General features: G+C 41.8%; 1 protein-coding gene across 3 annotated transcripts in view; it reads left to right on the top strand.

Moving 5' to 3' along the window:
• ZC4H2 (zinc finger C4H2-type containing) overlaps positions 1 to 14,394 on the top strand; it is a 35,250-nt gene extending 20,856 nt beyond the window's left edge. For 2 of the 3 annotated variants that reach the window (XM_061178549.1, XM_061178548.1), the window contains 4 exons: positions 7,372 to 7,543; positions 9,134 to 9,306; positions 10,168 to 10,330; positions 12,977 to 14,394. In XM_061178549.1, the coding sequence (XP_061034532.1) occupies positions 7,372 to 7,543; positions 9,134 to 9,306; positions 10,168 to 10,330; positions 12,977 to 13,090 (622 nt within the window). In that variant the 3' untranslated portion in view covers positions 13,091 to 14,394. The remainder of the gene's footprint in view (positions 1 to 7,371; positions 7,544 to 9,133; positions 9,307 to 10,167; positions 10,331 to 12,976) is intronic. The other variant, XM_061178550.1, reaches the window with a different exon arrangement.
• Positions 14,395 to 15,055: the final 661 nt, after the last annotated feature.

The raw sequence follows: 15,055 nt of genomic DNA, 5'->3' as shown, positions 1-15,055 counted from the left end.
AGACAAAGTAGACTTCAGAACAAAGAAAATTACTAGGTACAGAGAGGTACATTAGATAATGACAAAAGTGTCAGTCTGCCAAGAAGACCTGGCAGTCCTAAATGGGTATACACCAACAACAGAACTGTAAAATATGAGAGGCAAATCTGACAGAACCAAAGGAAGAAATAGACAAAGCCACAATTATAGCTGGGGTCTTTAACATACGTCTATCATTTGATAGAACTAGACAGAAAATCAGCAAGGGTATAGAGCTCCACAACACCACCAATGACAGGATCTAATTAACATTTATAGAACATTCCACCCAACAACAGGATACACATACTTTTCAAGTGTCCATGGAACATATACCAATATAGATAGACCATATTCTGGGATACAAAAAAAAAAAATTCTTAACAAATTTAAAAGACAGGAAATACAGTGTGTTCTCTGACATTAATAAAGTCAAACTAGAAATCAAGAAGTCAGAAAAAAATACCAGGAAAAAGGATAATAATAATAAAAAAATTCTAAAATAACGCATGTTTCAAAGATGAAGTCTCAAGGGAAATAAAAATACATTGAACTGAGTGAAAATGAAAATGAAACATATCAAAATGAAAATTGAACATATCAAAATGGGATGACGCAAAAGCAGTGGTGAGAGGGAAATTTGTAGCACCAATGCCTACTTTAGAACAGAGGAAATGCCTCTAATTAATAATCTAAGCTCCTACCTCAAGAAACTAGAAAAGAAGAGCAAAATAAAACCGAGGCAAGCAGAAAACAGGAAATAATACAGATAAGAGCAGATATTGACGATTAAAAACAGAAAGAAAAGTAGAGAAATCAATGAAACAGAAAGCTGAATATTTGAAAAAATATATAAAATTGAAAAACCTCTAGCAACACTACCAAAGAAAAAAGAGAGAAGACACAAATTACAGACATCAGGAATGAAACAGAAAATGTCACTACCAACCCCACAGACTTCAAAAGAATAGCAAAGGAATACTACGAACAATTCTACTCATTACAAGTTACATGAAATGGGCCGATTCTCAAAAAACACTACCACAACTCACCCGATATAAAATAGATAATTTGAATAACCCTGAAACTATTTAGAAAATTAAACTTGTAAAGTAGCAACCCCCAAAACCAGAACCTCCATGCCCATTTGGTTTCACTGGAGAATTTTACCAAATGGTTAAAGAGAATTAACCCCATTTCTTAACAGTCTCTCCAAAAAGCAGAAGTGGAAAGAACACATCTCCATTTATTTTATGAAGCCCTTAATACCCTGAAACAATTTCAGGCAAAGACAATACAAGAAAATTATAAATTAATATCCTTCATGATTATAGATGTAAAAATCGTGATCAAAGTATTAGCAAATAGAATTCAGCAATATATTAAAAAAAAATTGACACCATGACCAAGAGGGGTTTATTCCAGAGATGCAAGGTTAGTTTGTTATTCAAAAATCAATTAATGTTATTTATCATATCAAAAGGCTAAAGAAGAGAAATCTCATGATTATGTCAATCAATACAGATAAAGCACTTGACAAAAGTCAGCACATATTTATGATAAAATCTCTTTAAAAAACTAGGAATGGGGGTGGGGGGACTTTCTCAACTTGATAAAGTACATCTACAAATACCCTTCAGCTAGCTAACAATACACTTACTTGTCAAAGAATGAATGCTGTCCTACGTAGATCACAAACAAGGCAAGGATGTCCACTCTCAGCACTGCTAGTCCATATAGCACTAGAGGTTTTAGGCAGGACAATTAGGCAAGAAAGTAAATAAAAGGCGTACAAGATGGAAAGGAAGAAATAAAATTGTTTTTGTTTGCAGATAACATGATTTGTCTATGTAGGAAATCCTGATAAGTCAAAAACAAAACAAAAAACCAGAAAACTCCTACATCTAATACGTGGGTCAGCAAGATTGCAGAATGTAAGATCAGCATTAAAAAAAAATAGCAATATGCATGTGGAAACTACAATTACAAAACATGAAACCACTTACAAGCACTCAGAAACATGAAATACCTAAGTGTAACAAAGATTTAACAAAAGATGTATAGGACTTTTATGCTGAAAACTACACAATGCTAATAAAACAAATCAAAGGAGATCTAAATAGAGAGAGACACTGTATCCAGGGTTTGGAAGATGAGTCAATATAGTAAAGATGCCAATCCTCCCAAATTGATGTACAAATTTAATAAAATTCCCATCAAAATGCCAGAAAGATTTTTGGTAGATATAGACAAAATTATTCTAAAATTTATATGGCAAGGCAAAAGAACTAGAATGGCCAAAAGAATTTTGAGATATAAAAATAAATGGGAGAAATCGCTCTTCCTGATTTCAAAACTTATTATATAGCTACAGTGATTAAGATTGCGTGATATTGACAAAGGGACAGACACATAGGTAATTGGAACAAAATTGAGAATCCAGAAATTGACCCACACAAGTATGGCCAACTGATTTTTGACAGAGGTGCAAAAGTAATCCAACAAAGGAAGGACAGTCTTTATAACAAACGGTACTGAAGCAATTGCATATCCATAAGCAAAAAAAAAAAAAAAAAAAAAAAAAAAAAAAAAAAAGAATCTCAACCTAAACCTCGAACTTTGTACCAAAGTTAACTCAGAGTGGATTGTAGACATAAATGTAACTATAAAACTTTCTGAAGATAACATAGGAGAAAATTTGCAGACCCTAGAGCTTAGTGAAGACTCTTAGACATGACACCAGAGCATTATCCATAAAATATATATATAGATTGGACTTCATAAAAAAAAAAGTTTTAAATGTTCTGCTAAGGACCTGGTTAAGAGGATGAAAAGACAAGCTAATAAATGGGAGAAAATATTTGCAAACCTCATATCTGACAAAGCACTCATATCTAGGACACATAAAGAATTCTCAAAACTCAACCCTGAGAAAACAAACAGTCCAATGGGCCAAAGACATGCACAGACATTTTTTGGAAAAGGATAAGTACATGAGAAGATGTTCAGTATCACTAGCCACTAGGGAAGTGCAAATTAAGATCACTTTGAGGTATCTCCATATACCTTTTAAAACAGTTCAAGCAAAATGGCTGGCCACATAGAGGAACTAGATCACTCATACATTGTTGGCGGGCATGTGAAATGGTACAGCCGCTCTGGAAAACAGTTTGGCAGTTTCTCAAAAAACTAAGCATGCAATTACCATACAAACCAGCAATTGCAGTCTTGGTCATTTATCCTAGAGAAATGAAAACTTACGGTCACACTAAAACTCGTAGTTGGATATTCATAGCAGCTTTATTCATAATCGCCGAAAACTGGAATCAGCCCAGATGTCCTTCAGTGGACATTGTTTAGAATTGTCAGTGCATGGTGATAATAAAGAGCAGACCAACTTTAGTTGGTTCTATTAATTTTTTTTAATTCTCTGCACACAATGCACCTCTTTATTTTCCGCACCTGGGGTGGACTGCTCTCACTGCCCGGCCCTTGGTAAACCACTGCTGAGAGGTAACAGTGGTACCATCAAAGGCTGCAGTGACACCGCTGTCCCTCCACTAAAGCATGGGCCGGGCTCCCCGCCAGCCCCCGAGAAGCTGACTTTAGAAATAGCAGTAAATAGAGGCTATTTCTGGACTCCATCTTCATAACTCCGCTTCCCTCTCATAACGAGGAGTCTTAGCCCTTCTGCCCCTTAGTCAGGGTCCCTAGTCCTTGCCATTTCTTGCCACAGTGGACAATAGAAAAAGGCTCCAAAACACCTTGGATTGTGGCTACCCTGGCCCTCATACCCAAAGGATAAAGCTGCCATTTTGCTGGTGACAGTCCTCCTCCCGAAGGAGAGGAAATACCACGGTGCTTTTGAGGAAGCCTTTGTGCCTTTGATTTTCCAGTTCCAGGCAGCACTTTAACTGTGACCCCACCAGGTGAAAACCTTTGGTTTATTTTGATTTAATCTGGGATTGCAGTGTCCCCTGCCTGACAACATGGGGTTGTCTATAAGCAGAATTGGACATGGATGGAGGACGGAGCATTAGATAAAAGGCACTCATCCAAGCAGGGAAAGATGTACTATGTTGATTTCTATGAAGTGTCAGTGAGAGAGATCTCTCACCCCTGATTTCATTTAGTAGTAGTCGCTAGCATCTTAACTGAATTGATTACAAATTAGGAAGGCTTGGGCCAGCCCTATAAAATGCCATTATTCATACTGACATTACGAGGTGACTTATGTTAATGATTATTATTATAGTCTTAATAAGTGGTAATATACCTTGCTACTCAAGCTAGTACATGTGCACACATGCATGTGCACACACACACACACACACACATTATACACACATCCTACCCATTGTAGGCTCTTTATAACAAAGTTTAAACCACTGTGGTAAAGGAGATAACCATAGCAGAAGAGTTGGGCAGTGTGGGGAGGGATAGGTACTATCATTTGTTGACTGCTCACCACGTGCCACATACTCTGCTTGGGGACTTTACATGTCTTAGCTCATTTAGCCCTCAGCAAAGAACCTGTAAGGTAAGTGCTATTATTATTCCTGTGTTACTGATGAGGAGACCAGGGCTGAGAAAAGTGAAAAGAGATAATCAGATTATGTCACTCTCCTGCTGCTTAAAGTTCTACAATGATTCCCCCTTCTCCTGAAGATAAAAGTACTCGCTCCTCGTCTCAATCTCCAGGCTGTGTTCTGGCAACTTCCCTAGTTTCATCTCAGACAGCCCCCACCACACCACACACACACACACACACACACACACACACACACACACACGCACACGCACACGCACACGCACACGCACACACACACACACCTCTTGCAGTAGATGTTCCAGCCACACTGACCTTTTTTCAGTTCCTCTAATGTGCAATATTCTTTTCTGTTCTAGGGCCATTGCAAATAGTATTCTCTCTGCCTGGACTGCTCTCCTCTATGTCTATCTGCTACCCACCATCTACCTCCGACCCATTCTCCAGGTCTTAGCTTAGATGTCACATTCTCAGTTTCTCAGGGGAGCTTCCTGTGACAGCCCCCTTGACTACAGTGTCCCTCAGACTATGTTAGAACCCTTTGGTGTGTCTTTCCATTGCATTCTGCATTTCATCCATATTACTTATCACTTAGTTTTACATGTGTTCAGGGTCTATTTTCCTCATTAGATGAAGATTCCTGTCCACAGGCTGTCCTGTTCTCTGCTCTATCTCTAGCACCTAGTACAGTGGCTGGCACATGATAGATGTTCCATAAGTATTTGTTGAATGAATGTATCTTTAAGCCTTCTATAATTGGTGCATAATCGGTGCTCAATGAATATAATTAAACTATAAATATAGTTGTTATTCTTATTGTCCAAGGGCAAATAGCTAGTCAGGGGCAGAACCAGGAATTATACCCACGTCTGAATCTAAAGCCCATGTTCCTTTCAAATTATGGCTCTGCCTGCAGAAATGGGTTCTAGGCCTAGCACTGCCACAATCTGGCTGTATGAATCAGGGTGAGACACTATATCACTCTGAATCTCAGTTTTCCCATCTGTAAATTGGGGTAGGGATAGGTGAAGTCTAGACTGCTCTGTATGCAATCTAGAGGAAGAGAATAGAAGTCTAGATGGGAGGGGGCTCTAAGTAGTGGATTAACTGACCAGTACAAATCACTATCATCCCTCTGCAAGGCAGTTGAACAGGTATACCGAGAACCCTCAATATGTTTATGCCCCTTAGCCTGGGTAACCCCAGTCAGGCAGTGTGGAGTAGTGGGTGGTGTTAGAGAGCCCTGGGTTCAAATCCCAGCATCCCATTTACTGCAACTTACCATCCTGAACTCCCAATTTCCTTCTTTACAGATGGGATAATAACACCCATCCTTTTAACCTTTTCTAAGGTAAAAGCAATATAATAACTTGAAAAGAAATTTTTGAATATTGAAAGAAAAATTTCTCCTGTCATCCTACCCACCTAACATAATTCTTTCTGTGGTTCTGTGCCATTGAGGGCCACCTCTTGAGGCAGGAGCCACAGGCAATGCTGAAGAAAGGAGAGAGAATGAACACAGAAGCAGGCTGAGGTCAGGGGCCAGAGGCCAGGGTGTGGAGCAAGAGTAACCATGGGATGGGCTGGGGCAGAGGAGAAAGCCAGCTACTGAGGCAGAATAAAGGAGATGCCTAATCTGAGTAACGGATGATGGCTAGACAGAACCTGAGAACCAGAGAGTAGAGAGTGAGTGGGAGGGCAACAGTGTGCCCTAGAGGGGCTTCCTTCCAAAGTTTTGTGGCTCTTTCACTTAGGCAGGCTTCAGTGGTCTCAAAGATCCTTGAAACTGTACTCTTGCCAATTCCTTTTGTTTAGTCACATGCATGTGTATTTTGAAATTGCAATCCTAGTGTATATACCTTTTCATGGAGTATCTTCAACATTTTCCATGTCACAAGTCTTCATAATGATTCCTTTTAGCGGCTGCCAAATATTCCAATTTTGCCCATAGACCAGAAAGCATATCCCTGTGTATTAACTTTTTGCTTCCCTGACTTATTTCTTTAGAATAAATTGCTAGGTGTGGGATTACTGAGCCAGAGGGTATGCAATTGGGATTTAACAACCAGAAATAGGTTTTATTTTTTCTAGGAAAAGAAATGAGCTGCAGTTCTTCCCGTCTCCTACCTCTTCTGGAACTGATGAGGGGACCCTATAGAGCTGTGCGGTCCAATATGAGAGCCATTATCCCCATGTGGCTGTTTAAACTTAATTTTAATCAATTGATTAAAATTAAATAAAATTCAAAATTCAGTTCCTCGGTTGCACTAGCCATATTTTGAATGCTCAGTAGCTTCATGTGCCTAGTGGCTACTGTATTAGAAAGCATAGATACAGAAAATTTCCATCATTGTAGAAAATTTATTGGATAGTGCGGCTCTAGAGTTTCTCAAGAGGTCATGGTTGGCATCTTGGGTGGGAGTTATTTGTGATGTGGGACTTTCCTGTGCATTGAGAGGCTGTTTAGCATTTCTGGCCCATATCCACTAAATGCCAGTAGTGCTCTCCCTTGAATCAATCTAACAGCTAAAACCTGCCCCACGTTTGCAAATGCTCCATCAAGGAACAAAATCATCCCCATTCGAGACCCACTGAGCTTTTATCTTAGAAGAAAGAATCTCCTGCCTTTGTGGGGATGGCTTCAGGCTGCCTCTGCCTGAAGAGAGGGAAGCTTAGAAAGATGGCTTAACAAGATAGCCCTGGCTCAGGGCCTAACTCTGTACTCCATTTCTCTAACTCTGTACTCCATTTCCCTTTTCCTGCCTTCTCCTGCTGGTCTGTTTCCTCATTTTGGGGAATGGCAGGAACAAGACCCTGCAGATGGAAAAGATCAAGACCCGTTTGAAGGCTGAGTTTGAGGCCCTTGAATCAGAGGAGAGGCACCTGAAGGAATACAAGCAGGAGATGGACCTCCTGCTACAGGAGAAGATGGCCCATGTGGAGGAACTCCGACTGATCCACGCTGATATCAATGTGGTATGTGGATGGCTGCCTGAAGCCTATTTCTGGGCCCTTTGAGGAGGAATAGGCAGTAGTGAGTGCTGTGGAGTCTCCTTGAGACGTGGCTGTGGCCAACTTGGGGGAGTAGGCATCAGGCTATGGTGAAATGGAAGAATCCAGGAGTTCTGAGATCCAGCCCTGGCTCTGTCACTGATCGACTGTATATCACTGGACAAGTTCCTTCTTCTCTCGGGGCCTCATTTTCCTTCTCTGTGCCATGAGAGGGATTCAGTCACCTCTGAGGTCTCATTCAGCACTGATGTGCTCTCATTCTGGGAGTCTAGGAGTTGAGAGCTAGCCTTGGGGAAAAACAGAGCAGGCAGATGCCTTGGGGATCTAACTTAAATTTAGGGCTCCAAAGCTTCCAACTAAGCCAAACAAACCATCTCTGCCAGCCTACCAAACTGGGGCTCCCTCATTACAGTCTCTCTTTTGGAGACCCTTGGAATGTGGGGAATGAACTGCCTGCTATGGTGATAAGTCCCCCACTTTTTAGAGTTATTAAAGCAGAGTCTGAATGATCACCTGTCTGGGCTACAGTATTGGTGATTCCTTCACCAGGAGGGAGGTTGGAGGTGCTGACCTGTAAGGCCCTTTCCAACCCTTAGAGCCTATGATAATGAGATTTTTTTTTTTTAAATCACGTTTGAAGGAGCTAAGTTTCTATTCTTGGGAAACTCATTTCTGTGGCAATATATACTTCCTGATATTGCCAGGCCTAGGGTCTTAAAGGAAATATGAATGCAATTTGGACAGTAGTTACCTGGGATTTTCTGTGTCACAAGATCACAGGATATCAGGGTCTCATGAGGAGTTGGCAGTTCTGCTGCCAGCTAACTAAGGATAGAGAAATAAACAAGGTATTAGTCACAGAGGGGCTGAAAATCTGGGCCAGTGGATCTCCAACTTGAACATGCCTCATGAGTCACCTAGAGGGCCTGTTAAAACACAGGTTGTTGGACTTCACCCCAGAATTTCTGATTGCTTGTATCTGGGGTGGTACCTGAGAATTTACATTCCTAATGAGTTCCCAGTTGATGCTGATGCTGCTGATCTGGTAACTGCATTTTGGGAACCACTGATCTAGGAGAAAAGCCACTGGCCTGGGAGGCAGAAGCCCTGAGTCTTTATGTAGACTTTGCTCCTAGGAAGCATTTCTCTGAGGAAGTTACTTCTTCTCTCTGAGTCTCAATTCTCTGATCTGTAAAATGGTGGTGGGGTGCACTACATGAGCTCTAAGGGCCATTCCAGCTCTAAGATGCTATATTTGAATAATAACTACCACTAATTGAGCCTTTACTCTGTGTTAGCCCCTGTACTGAGTGCTTATATGAATTCAATCGTTGAATCTTCACCAAGATTATATGAGGTAGGTATGATTGTTATCACCATTATACAGATGAAAAAACTGAGGCTTGACAAGAGTCACATAGAATACATAGTGGATTGAGGACTTGATCATAGATTGGTTTGGTTCTGGAGCCTGTGCTATTATCCACTCAGCTGTACAGCCTCGCTGAGAATCTTGGAGTCTTTTCTCTGTGCTTACCTCACTCTGTGTTCCAGATGGAAAACACCATCAAACAGTCTGAGAATGACCTAAACAAGCTGCTAGAGTCTACCCGGCGGCTACATGATGAGTATAAGCCGCTGAAGGAACATGTGGATGCCCTGCGCATGACTCTGGGCCTGCAGAGGCTCCCTGACCTCTGTGAAGAGGAGGAGAAGCTCTCCTTGGAGTAAGCTGCCTGCCTCCTGTCCCTGCAACATACACCAAACACACACACACACACACACACACACACGTATATATACACACATGAAGCCTGGTCTGAAAGTCAGGGTACCCAGTCCTAGCCCCAGGCCTGTCAGTGGCTGACTCATTGCATGACCTTGGGTAAGTCTCTGTGTTGGGCTGTTAGATGATTAGACTAGAATTACTAGATGGCTTTTAAAGTTCTTTGTGCAATTTTGACAATACAAGACTATGTCTATGACTCATTGTGTGTGTATGCATCTGTGACTCTTAAGAGGTCACTTCCCAAGTCAAGGTCTAGAAAGGGTGTCCAGAAACCTTGAAAACACAGAAGGGTGAGCTTTCATGGCCTCCAGGGGCTAGCCTGGAACTTTATCTCAAGACCCAGAGTTAGGAACTAGGCTTACTTTACAGAGACACAGAGCTCAGTTCAGTAGAAGGAATAGAAGGGAACATACTTCCTTAAGGTAGAGCAGGCTGCCTGTGGAAGTGGTGAGCTTCTTATTCCTAGAGGTATGCCAGCAGAGGCCTGAGGACACTTAATAGGAATACTGCAGAGGAACATGGGATGGAGGGTAGACAAATGCCCTTTGAGGACTTGGCTAGCCTTGGGACTTTTTTTATTTTTCTGGGCCTGTCAGAGCCAAGGAGCAGGAGGAGTACCCTTCCCAACACACAGTGGGCCTTGCACCCAGGGAGAAGAGCCTTGTGCTGGAGAGGGTGCAGGAACTTCCTACAGTGAGCCACAGCCCAACCCCCTTCATTCTGTAGCATGGAGTCCTTAAGAGGGGCAAGGTTCTCCTTGCTTTCAGAATGATCCAGCTAATGTCTCTCATCTCCAAAGTTACTTTGAGAAGCAGAAAGCAGAGTGGCAGACGGAGCCTCAGGAGCCCCCAATCCCTGAATCCTTGGCCGCCGCAGCCGCTGCCGCCCAACAACTCCAAGTGGCTAGGAAGCAGGACACTCGGCAGACAGCCACCTTCAGGCAGCAGCCCCCACCTATGAAGGTGAGTGAGCTGGGTATGGACTGTGGAGGAAGCAAGGTATCCTCAAGCAGCCCCATGGAAGGTTGGGTCTGGGGCTTTGGCCTTACTTATTTGGGGTCTTCCTAAAACAGCCTTCGCTTGGGACACAGAGGAAGGGGTGGTGTGTATGTGTGCTGTAGTAGAGCCACTGGTCTTGTTGCCTCATATTCCCAGAGGGGTTAGAATGCAGGGAGATTGGCAGGCTCTGCTAAAGTATAATTTTCAGAAAGTTAGAAACGTGACTCGGACAAATATATAGTGAACGTGTGTCATTAACGAGGGAGCCAGCAGCATTACAAAGCTGGTTCCAGAAGCATTAGAGGAACAGATAATTATATAGTCAGGTCAGGAAAGGAAAGGAATGCCGAAATAAGTTTGCAATGTTAAATCCAGAACTGGTTAATGTCCTACAGGAAAATAAAACTGTAATCTTTGTGATTACCTTTTCTTTGGAACAAAAATAATTTGCATCTCTACTGGGCAAAAACCATTTGTGCCTTATCAACATTAAGTCACAGCATCTGGGCCCTGATCAATAGTAAATAGTCAAATAGTATACTATTTAATGGAAAAGTATTTATAGTCAGTGGAACAGAATAGAGAGCCCAGAAATAAACCCACTCACCTACGTTCAATTAATCTTCGACAAAGGAGGCAAGAATATACAATGGAGACAAGACAGTCTCTTCAGCAAGTGGTATTGGGAAAGCTGGACAGCTGCATGTAAATCAATGAAGTTAGAACACTCCCTCACACCATACTCAAAAGTAAGCTCAAAACGGCTTAAAGACTTAAATGTAAGACATGATACCATACAACTCCTAGAAGAGAACACAGGCAAAACATTCCCTGACATAAATTGTACCAGTGTTTTCTTGGGTCAGTCTCCCAAGGCAATAGAAATAAAAGCAAAAGTAAACAAATGGGACCTATTCAAACTTATAAGCTTTTGCACAGCAAAGGAAACCATAAACAAAAATGAAAAGCCAACCTACGGAATGGGAGGAAATATTTGCAAATGATGCGACCAACAAGGACTTAATTCCCAAAATATAAACACAGCTCATACAACTCAATAACACAAAAACAAACAATCCCATCAAAGAATGGGCAGAGGACCTCAATAGACATTTCTCCAAAGAAGACATACAGATGGCCAATAGGCACATGAACAGATGCTCAGCAACACTAATTGTTGGAGAAATGCAAATCAAAACTACAATGATGTATCACCTCACACCGATCAGAATGGCCATCATTAAAAATTCTACAAATAACAAATGCTGGAGAGGGTGTGGAGAAAAGGGAACCCTCCTACACTGTTAGCGGGAACGTAAATTGGTGCAGTCACTATGGAGAACAGTATGGAAGTTCCTTAAAAGACTAAAATTTGAGTTACCATATGATCCTGCAATCCCACTCCTAGGCATATATCCAGGGAAAACTCTAATTCAAAAAGATACATGCACCCCAATGTTCATAGCAGTACTATTTACAATAGCCAAGACATGGAAGCAACCTAAATGTCCATCGACAGATGAACGGATAAAGATGATGTGGTACATATATACAATGGAATACTACTCAGCCATAAAAAAGAATGAAATAATGCCATTTGCAGCAACATGGATGGACCTAGAGATTATCATACTAAGTGAAGTAAGTCAGACCGAGAAAGACAAATACCATATGATATCATTTATATGTGAAATATAAAATATGATACAAATGAACTTATTTACAAAACAGAAACAGACTCACAGACATAGAAAACAAACTTATGGTTACCAAAGGGGAAAGGGGGTGGGACAGGGGTAAATTAGGCTTTTGGGATTAGCAGATACAGACTACTGTGTATAAAATAGATAAACAACAAGGTCCTACTGTATAGCACAGGGAACTATATTCAATATCCTGTAATAAACCATAACAGAAAAGAATATCTATCTATCTACCTATCTATCTATCTATCATCTATACCGTTTTGCTGTATACCAGAAGCTACCACAACATTTTAAATCAACTATACTTCAATTTTTTAAATAAGTAGTAAATAGTCAAACAAAGAGACATTCTCCTAGAGCAAGGGTCAGCAAACCAGAACCCATAGGCCAAGTGTGACCTGCTCCCCGTTTTTGTAAATAAAGTTTTATTGGCCCACACACATGCCTGCTTGTTTATGTATTGTCTATAGCTTCTTTTATGTAAGGCAGTTAGAGCTGAGTAGTTGCAGCTAAAATCATATGACCTGAAAAGAAAGTCCAAAATGTTTACTATCTTGGCCTTTACAGAAAAAGTTTATTGATACCTGTCCTAGAGAATTAAATAATCCTTGAGTGAGCCTGTTAGACCATGCTCCAGTATAATGCTTAATGAATATGCAATTCACATTTTGCCTTATTGCCAAATTTTGGATATTTTTCCTCAATACCCCTCTTTGACTCTCACTCCCTTATATCCTTTGCATCCCTTACATCCAGCACAGATCTCGCTACTTGGGACTCGCTACTTGGGTCTTGCTTCTTCCTGTTGGGAAATCGCAATTGCTTGTGGGGGCCCCTGGGAAAGATGAACCATGGCCTAGAAGAATCTGACCACTAACTTGCTTTGTCTTGTGCCCCTCACCAGGCCTGCTTGTCATGTCATCAACAAATTCACCGGAATGCACCTATATGCCCTCTGTGCAAAGCCAAGAGTCGGTCCAGGAACCCCAAAAAGCCAAAACGGAAGCAGGATGAATGAAAAGAGGGAGAACACTTAGAGCTCTGCTGCTCATAACCCCTCCCCTTGGCCAGAGTGATTGATGTCTCCATGTGAAACAACCCTTCCCCACCTCTACAAAGTCTCCTATTTAATGTGATGGAAGCACAACCCCTCTCTCACTTTGCTCTTATTTCTTTTTGCTCTTGGAGTTTCTGGTTTAGGAAGAGATGTGGTTCAGGTGCTAATGACAGTTGTGTCTGAAGATCCCTTCTCTCTCACCCACATTTCAACCCCTGCCCTTGTTTGGAGCTAAGGGAAGGGCGGAAGTCCCAGATGTGATTCTCTGTCTCTTGTGCCTGAGACCTGGGGCCTAAGGCCTGAGGGCCTGGGGAGGCCCATATCTTGTTTCAGGTGAAGGCTCCAGTGTGCCCCCTCCCTGTACTTTTGCCTTAGGCTCTGAAGGGACAACAGTCTTCTTGCTGGACTTTTCAATAGGCTTGGTGCATTTATCTCCCCCACCCCCAACCTCATCTCTTCCTCAAGGCCCGGAGGTAGCTTGGACAAGCTCTCCTTTTCATATTCATTTGGGAGGCCTGGCTGTTATTATTGAGCTCACCACCCCACCACCTGGCAGTTTCCCAGATATACTAAAGTTCTCAGGTACCAGGCTATGTGTCTGGGGATCCTAAAATCTGTGGGCTTTTCTCCCATAATAAAACCTAGCTTTTGAAAATCAGTAGCAGATGTTCCCCACAGTGAAATCAGGGAGCCAGACCCACTCCGCAAGTCCTGCCTAACTCGATGCCTAAGTCATTGGTCTGAGGGCTCTGCTATCGGGGCTGCCTTAGGCTGGAGAGGCCCCAGGCTGACATTTGTGTTGCCTTTTGTTCAAAACCATTACTCTGGCACTTACTCAAATGGTATATCTTAGAGGTCAGAGTAGTGGGTTGAGATTCAAGTGAATGCCAGTCACTTTACACATGCAGGTAGGTGGGACTTCTACTCCAGTCTCTCTTCTCTAAGGCAGCCTCAGCTCAGGTCAGCTTTTGGCCACCCCTTTTCCTGTGGATTGTGCAGGTGGATTTCCCTCTCAAAAGAAAAGGCACCAGGCTCCCCAAGCCCTACAGCTCTTCCCTCCTCCAAAGCCACATCTCTAGTCAAGTCGCTCTCAAACTTAAGGGACAGGGATGGGGGCTGACTGACTGAAAAAGTGTTAGCTCCTGGCTGGGGAGGGGGGGATATTTTTCCTTACTTTCTTAGCTGTAGTTTTAAGTTGCCACAGTGTCTGTGTGTTCATAATATATAAAAGGTTCCTCTGCTCTTTGAAAGTAAGAGCGTTATGTCTGTACAAATCCTTTTAAATAAACATTTGTTCATTGGAGTAAATGTTGACTCAGTGCCTACAAGTACCAGGTAACAGAAAAGATGTAATGCCCTTTCCCCTTCTGGGTAGCTCTTCTTTACTCTTATTCACTCCACCCTACAAGTGAGAAAACCAGGCACACCGCCGCATAATAATTTACCCTATTTTTATAATAATTTCCATGTATTCAGTGCCTACTCTGTGTCAAGTCTCTATGTAAGATGCTTTATATAGATGATTGTATTTGATTTTCAAAACAACTTTTCAAGCTAAGTATTCTTATTGCCATTTTCCAAAAATGTAAACTGAAGCTCAGAGAAGTTAAATAACTTGTACAGAGTTAAACAGACAGCTAGTAAGAGAAGTTTCAGGATTTGAACACAGATTTGTCTGGTTCCAGAGTCCTTTTTTTTTTTTTCCTACTTTTTCTCCATGATCACTTTTTTAAGCTTTTCTCCCTTTTGGGATGGCTTGATCACAGGAGTAGGTGAAATAACTCTGAACTAGAAATCAGGGACTGGGAATTCAGTGACTGATGCAGGAATGTAAAGGCCTGTTCCCCTATGAGGATACAATTGGGAACAACTCCGAAGGGTCATCCCAGTTTCAGAGCTCCCCATGGGTGGGTGGACTGTGGTTTC

The sequence above is a fragment of the Eubalaena glacialis genome, chromosome X, assembly GCF_028564815.1.
Source record: "Eubalaena glacialis isolate mEubGla1 chromosome X, mEubGla1.1.hap2.+ XY, whole genome shotgun sequence".
NCBI classification, from domain to species: Eukaryota; Metazoa; Chordata; class Mammalia; order Artiodactyla; family Balaenidae; genus Eubalaena; species Eubalaena glacialis.
This window is presented reverse-complemented; position numbering and strand designations above follow the sequence as displayed.